At 38.1% G+C, this 6,404-nt stretch overlaps 1 protein-coding gene across 2 annotated transcripts in view; it reads left to right on the top strand.

Annotated features, from left to right (window-relative positions):
• Positions 1-6,404, top strand: part of BNC1 (basonuclin 1) — a 69,724-nt gene extending 63,320 nt beyond the window's left edge. For both annotated transcript variants that reach the window (XM_010717455.3, XM_003209520.4), the window contains exons 4-5: positions 963-2,890; positions 4,971-6,404. In XM_010717455.3, coding sequence (XP_010715757.1) covers positions 963-2,890; positions 4,971-5,652 — 2,610 coding nt within the window. In that variant the 3' untranslated portion in view covers positions 5,653-6,404. The remainder of the gene's footprint in view (positions 1-962; positions 2,891-4,970) is intronic.

The raw sequence follows: 6,404 nt of genomic DNA, 5'->3' as shown, positions 1-6,404 counted from the left end.
GGGGAGGAAGGTTACTGGGAAAGGCTTCCAAATGTACTCAAAATATTATTTAACCAGTAAGTTTACTTTAATATAGCAGAATAATACACTGACAAATAAACTTGATATCATTTCAAGCACCGGGGACGATCTTCATCACTGATGTAGTGCTCCTGAGCTTACTGGAGCAGCATCAAGGATAAATTGGGCCCTGTGTGCTTACCCTGATGTTAGTCCTTGCTACTATGGAAGTTACCTTTTATGTAAAGTAATATGATGATCTTACATTATGACATGAATCAATATTTAACGGTCTTGATAATCTTGCTTTTTAGTGTTAGGATTAAAAATATGGAATCAATTACCTTGAACCTCTACCACATGAAAAATTTATAATGTTACGTTCTTCATCATCTTAGAAACTCTTACATGCACTGTGAAAAATCTCAGTAGGCCATCAAATACATGTTCTGTGATAAAATATTTATTGTAGTTATTGGGAAAAGTTAGGCATAGCTAGAGTTTGAAAGAACTCCAACACTCCAGTGTAATTACAGCTGTGCTCTGTGAACACTGGCAATAGATCAATACAGGTTCATTTGTTCTCTGATCTTAGTTACTTGGAAGATTATTAAACTTGCAATTAAAGAATACTTGACTTAAATGAGGAGCTAAATCTTGGTCTGATTGCTCTATCTCTGCTGTCTGTAGTTAGATAATACTGTTGTTCAAATGATGTGTCTTAATTTTTGTGGAAAAAGAAAGGTTTATTGGAAAGTATTTCTATTAGTTCTGAAAGAAATAATAAAGCCAATGTGGTAAAATTTGAAGAAAATATCACAATTACTATTAATCTCTTGTTAAATAGAGTAATTTCATAATTTTGCTGAAGAGTTTCTAGTCTGTGGAGAGAGATTGGGGGGGCAGGGGTTTTCTTTTTTCCTATTTCACTAATTAATTTTTATTTGTTTGTTTTGCTGTAGGATGCTTCAGGAAAGGTGCTGGATCACTGGAGCATAATGACCAATGATGAAGAACTGGCAACTTTGCAGCAATTTCTTCGTTTTGGAGAAACTAAGTCCATTGTAGAGTTAATGGCAATTCAGGAGAAAGAAGGGCAATCAATTATAATACCACCACCTACTGCTAATTTGGATATTAGGGCATTCATAGAGAGCTGCAATCAACATAGCCCTAATTTTTCAGCTTCCTTGGACAAAATGAGCCCCACCAATATTCATCCCTTTGAGAATATTGTGAATAACATGGCTTTCATGCTGCCATTCCAGTTTTTCAGTCCAGTGCCTCCACCTTTAATAGGTTCGCCACCAGAAAGACACTTGATTGAGCCGGGTCAAGACCATAGCAGTGAAACTAAACAAGATATCCACCTACCTTTTACTGAAAGCAGCTTCCTAACTTCTAGTTCTGCACCGTTTCAAGTTGAAAATGAGAGGATCATAAATGGTCCAGATGTCACCACTAAAACAGAAGATGATGCCCTTTTAAGTGATTCGAGTTCACATAATACAGCAGCAAAGCTTGAAATGACATCACTCTCTCCAGAAACCAAAATGAAATCTGTTGAAAAAAATGGCACTGGGCCAAGGAAAGGGCGTGTTTTCTGCACTGCATGTGAAAAGACATTTTATGACAAAGGTACTTTGAAAATACACTATAATGCTGTTCATCTGAAGATAAAGCACAAATGTACAATCGAGGGCTGCAATATGGTATTTAGCTCTTTGCGTAGTCGAAATCGTCATAGTGCGAATCCTAACCCCAGGCTCCATATGCCAATGAACAGAAACAACAGGGACAAAGATCTAAGAAACGGTTTGACAATTGCTGGACCTGGAGATAGTAAAAGGACAGAATTTACTATTTTAGCTCCGGATAGCAGAACAATTACCAGCTATGCCAGCTCTTGTACAGATGCAAAGGGCCAGGCTGGATTTCCCAGTATTGGACAGAACGGTGTCCTCTTTCCAAATCTGAAAACAGTACAACCTGTTCTTCCTTTCTATCGTAGTCCAGTCACACCGGCTGAGCTTGCTAATACTCCAGGTACTCTTCCTTCTCTGCCCCTTGTTTCTTCCTCAATACCAGAGCAGCTTATTTCAAATGAATTGCCATTTGACGTGCTACCCAAGAAGAAATCCCGTAAATCAAGCATGCCTATTAAGATAGAGAAAGAAGTTGTTGAAACACCTCATGAAAGTAGTGATGTTGCCAGTTCTGAAGATGATACACGTCTGCAAGTGGTAAGCGATGGAGAGCTTGAATCCTGTGAGCATAAGATAGAGAAGCAGGTGTCCGGCAGGGTGGAAAATCACCCCCATTCAGGTAATTCATGGAAATCTGTCTCTGGGGTGGAGGGCCCAAAGTATTTTGAATCTGTCTTTGCACCAGATAACCAGTACATCAAGGATATCTCTGAGAATGAATTACATCACTGTGAGAAAGAGGTTAAACCAGAAGAAAATCAACCATTAAAAATAGTTTCCCATGAGATTGTATATGAAGATTCAATACACCACCAAAATGATGTTATAAAACCAATGACTGAATCCCCCATATATGTTAAAGAGCAGTCAAAACGCAGGATTTCTAAAGATGACTGCCCTGAATTACAACACCACTTGCTGACCGGGGGCTTTTTCAGCACTTTGTCAAACAGGGGTGCTGCCATTGCTTGTTTTGAAGACTCTAAAGATATGGATCATGTCAGCCAACATGCACTAGGGATTCAGAAGGAAGAAAGCCGCTTTCATTGTGACATCTGTAAGAAGACTTTTAAAAACCCTTACAGTGTAAAAATGCATTTTAAAAATGTACATCTGAAAGAAATGCATATTTGCACAGTTGAGGGCTGTAACGCTGCTTTCCCTTCTCGTAGAAGTCGAGACAGGTAAGAAATTATAAACAAAATTGTATTTATTTTACCATCATAATGGAGCCTAATTTGAAATTAAAATGAGTGTTGGAGGAATGGAGCCTGCAAAGATTTTCTGTGTATCCTCGTATAACAGGTACGATAACTTATCAGAACATTCATGAAATGAAAATCCATTGAAAGAAACATTTCCACTAGACTACAAGGTATTAAATAAAGCCATGAAAATTTCACAACTGATAAAGTCTTCAATAGTTGCGAGAATACTTTAGAACATAAAGGGAAAGCCACGAGGGTATGAATTCAGCTATTTTCCAGTAGATGCATGTGTGGACTTATATGTTCAGTGCGTACTTCCATGTGTATTTTAAACTGTATACAGTATTTTTTAAATGAAAGAGAAATCAGATCAATTCAGGAAATCTTCACTTCTCCTTCCATTACACAAGGATTTCAAACAACCTCATAGGAGAAATCCTATAATAAAAGATAGAGTAATCTATGTCAGTGCAAAATCAACCTTACGCATTGCTAGTTGAAGTAATGCTGTCTGGTGTGTATTGGTAGTGCTTTAATGTGAAATTGCATACTAAACTCTAAACAATAACATGAGCCAGATTCAGTTTTCTGTTAGCTGCAGTGTTGTGTTGCTGTTAGTCATTTTGTTTCAGTCTATTTTGCCCATTGGCTGAGAAACAAGAACTGAAGTTTTACTGTTGTCTGTCAGTTATGTATCTGAATTGAGAAGTGGTAGATAACAGTTCTGTTAAAGTGGGACTAAGCCTTGTAAGTTTTCTAACACTTCTATAACAGTGTTACAGCAGATCTTGACTGCAGAAAGTGTGCCTGGATAGTAGTTCAGAGTGACACAAGGTTTAGATTGTCTGTAATCTGCTAGGCGTGCTGGAGCCAGCTGATGTAGTCCAGAGAGGACGAGCCAGTCTTTGAGGACTGGCCGCTGCATGTGAGCTGCACAGATTCATCTGCTGCTGGCAAGGCTTCATACCCTGGTCTGCTGCCTGCATCTTCCCAGATGTGAATTCCTCTCCACGCTAATTGTGATATGGGCCACAGGAAAGAAGGCCAGCAGTAAAATTTGCATTCACATGCCACAAATTCCTTCCCACATCAATATATTCAGTTAAATTCTAGTACTGTTTTTTTGTTTTTTTAAGAAGATGATTTGCTTAATAAACATGTAAATAAACTGTGCCCCTTTTGAAAAGTTATCTAAAGTCAATCTACAAGGAAGTTTACAAGCTTTGTGCAAAAGAGCAATTATTTGAAACAACTTTGCAGAAGCTTCTTTTTTGACATATAACGCTGTAAGTGCAGGTGAAAAGGATTTGTGTCCTTTTGTATACTTTGGATGAAGCTGAGTTAGGTGATGGCAAGGGAAAATGAATGTTCTCCTTGTCTTGCAATAAATTCAATCTTCTAAACAGAGTCTGGAAGTTCCCAGTAGGCTGATTGATGATATACAATGAAGGGTAGTGATTTTGTTTTGGTGGTTGTAAAACAAATCCAGAGATGCCCATTCAAAAACTGGAAGTTGTGTGAAATGCAATGTTTCCTCATTCAAGAAAAGTCCTTTCAAGGAAAAGCTCTGTACTGGTGTGTGGAGCTGCCTCTTGGTACATGGTTACAGTCCTTAAAATCATCAATATATTTTGCAGTCTCAAGAATCACTCCTTTCCTACTTTGTCCATTGGGGAAGGATTGCATTTTTTCTTACACTGAGTCCATTTTCTGAGCTCAGTTCAGCACCTGGAATTCTTTAGTCTGTTCACCAACTCTTTTGGGCCCAGCACTAGATCTAGTGGAGTGAACAGCTATCCACAATGTAGGACAGAATTGAAAACATTGATTTCTGTAGAGTTATTTCTGATATATACCAGTATAAGCAATTTGAGATAGTCAGTCATATGTATAAATCATCCATGTGCACTCCTCTACGGCAGTTCTTCAAATGAGAAGCATACAGTTCTTGCATGCTACTAAATATTGATTTTTTTCTCTTTGTTAATGATCCTTATGAAACAACTGTTAAGTGAGGCAAAATACTTTCTTGCTAAGCTTGTCTTTGTTCTTTTAGACATAGTTCAAACCTAAATCTTCATCATAAGCTTCTGACTAAAGATACACTGGAATTCAACAACCATTTCAATGCAACATACCTCTTGAAAGACATGGCTAAGGAGTTTTGTCAAGATGTCTCTTTAAAACAACATGTTGGACATACTTCGGTAATCTTCAAAGGAATGAACAGAACAGGCAGCTTGGTTTTTCCAATGAGCAAAATTAGAGAACCCTGTTCTGAGAGTTACGGATACGATCCATTGAATGATGGAGGTGTTCTGGATCTAAGTACTACTTCCAGCATTAAATCTGAGAGCAGTGCTCATTCTTCTTGGGATTCTGATGGAGGAAGTGAAGTGTGCACCATGCCCTTGGATGATAGTGATGAAAGCTGTGAAGGACCCAGCCTAATGCCCAGTGATGAACTCTACCAAGACTGTAATTTAATTGAGAAAGCTGATCAGAACTTCATAAATTTACCTTCCAGTTTGCCAATAACTTGTCACATATGTCAAAAAACTTACAGTAATAAGGGAACTTTCAGGGCTCACTACAAAACTGTGCATCTCCGCCAGCTCCACAAATGCAAAATCCCAGGTTGCAACACTATGTTTTCATCTGTTCGCAGTCGGAACAGGCACAGTCAAAACCCTAATCTGCACAAAAGTCTGGCTGGGTCACCAACTAGCCTACAGTAAGACCATGCTCATCCAACTTTTTTTTTTTTCTTCCAGGAATTAATCATTTCAATTAAGGAATGTGTTCATTTAAACACACTTGACTTCCGGTGCACTCAACAACCACGGTCAAATTCTTTTCTCCTGTGTGTGCTCTCCTGCAGTTTCATTTAGCAAAGCTTGGTGCTGTAGTTTTTGTGCAATTGTTTGGTTTGACATGAAATAGCTAGAGCTTCTGTAAGGAAGAGAAAGTGTTCTTGAAATGGGGGAGGTATGGAGTCATTAACTAAAATATTTCCGATACCTCTGAAGTATTATTTATCAACAATAGGAGCTTCAAATGAGAGCTGTCATCCTTTGTGTTTACATGTAAAATGGGTTGTTGTGCTGTGTAAGAAATTGTAACAATTGTGTTGTTTCCTCTGATTGGCTTGAGAGTTCTGGGGCTATTTCATTTCTGACAACTTGATCTGAAGCTGTCTTGCAGTATTAATTGAACGCGGCATTTGCAGTTTACTGTACCTTGAAATTTAAAGGAGTCCAAATTTCCTGAAATCCTGTAGTCCTTACTCTTCAAGTGGGAATTTCACTTGAATAGCAATATTTCAGCTTTTTTTAGAATTTGAAACTGTTTACTTTGCAGAAGGAGAGGCCACTTAACTTGGCAGGGTTGCCTAATTAACTGGGAGGCTCTTACAGATTAGACAGAAAGAAACAAGTAAGAAAAGGATTAGCTAAAATTTCTAAGCTACAGCAAATGCATCCATGACATA

Source organism: Meleagris gallopavo, chromosome 12 (genome assembly GCF_000146605.3).
Source record: "Meleagris gallopavo isolate NT-WF06-2002-E0010 breed Aviagen turkey brand Nicholas breeding stock chromosome 12, Turkey_5.1, whole genome shotgun sequence".
In the NCBI taxonomy this organism is placed as follows: Eukaryota; Metazoa; Chordata; class Aves; order Galliformes; family Phasianidae; genus Meleagris; species Meleagris gallopavo.
The sequence above is the reverse complement of the archived record's forward strand: the minus strand, read 5'-3'. Positions and strand labels throughout refer to the sequence as shown.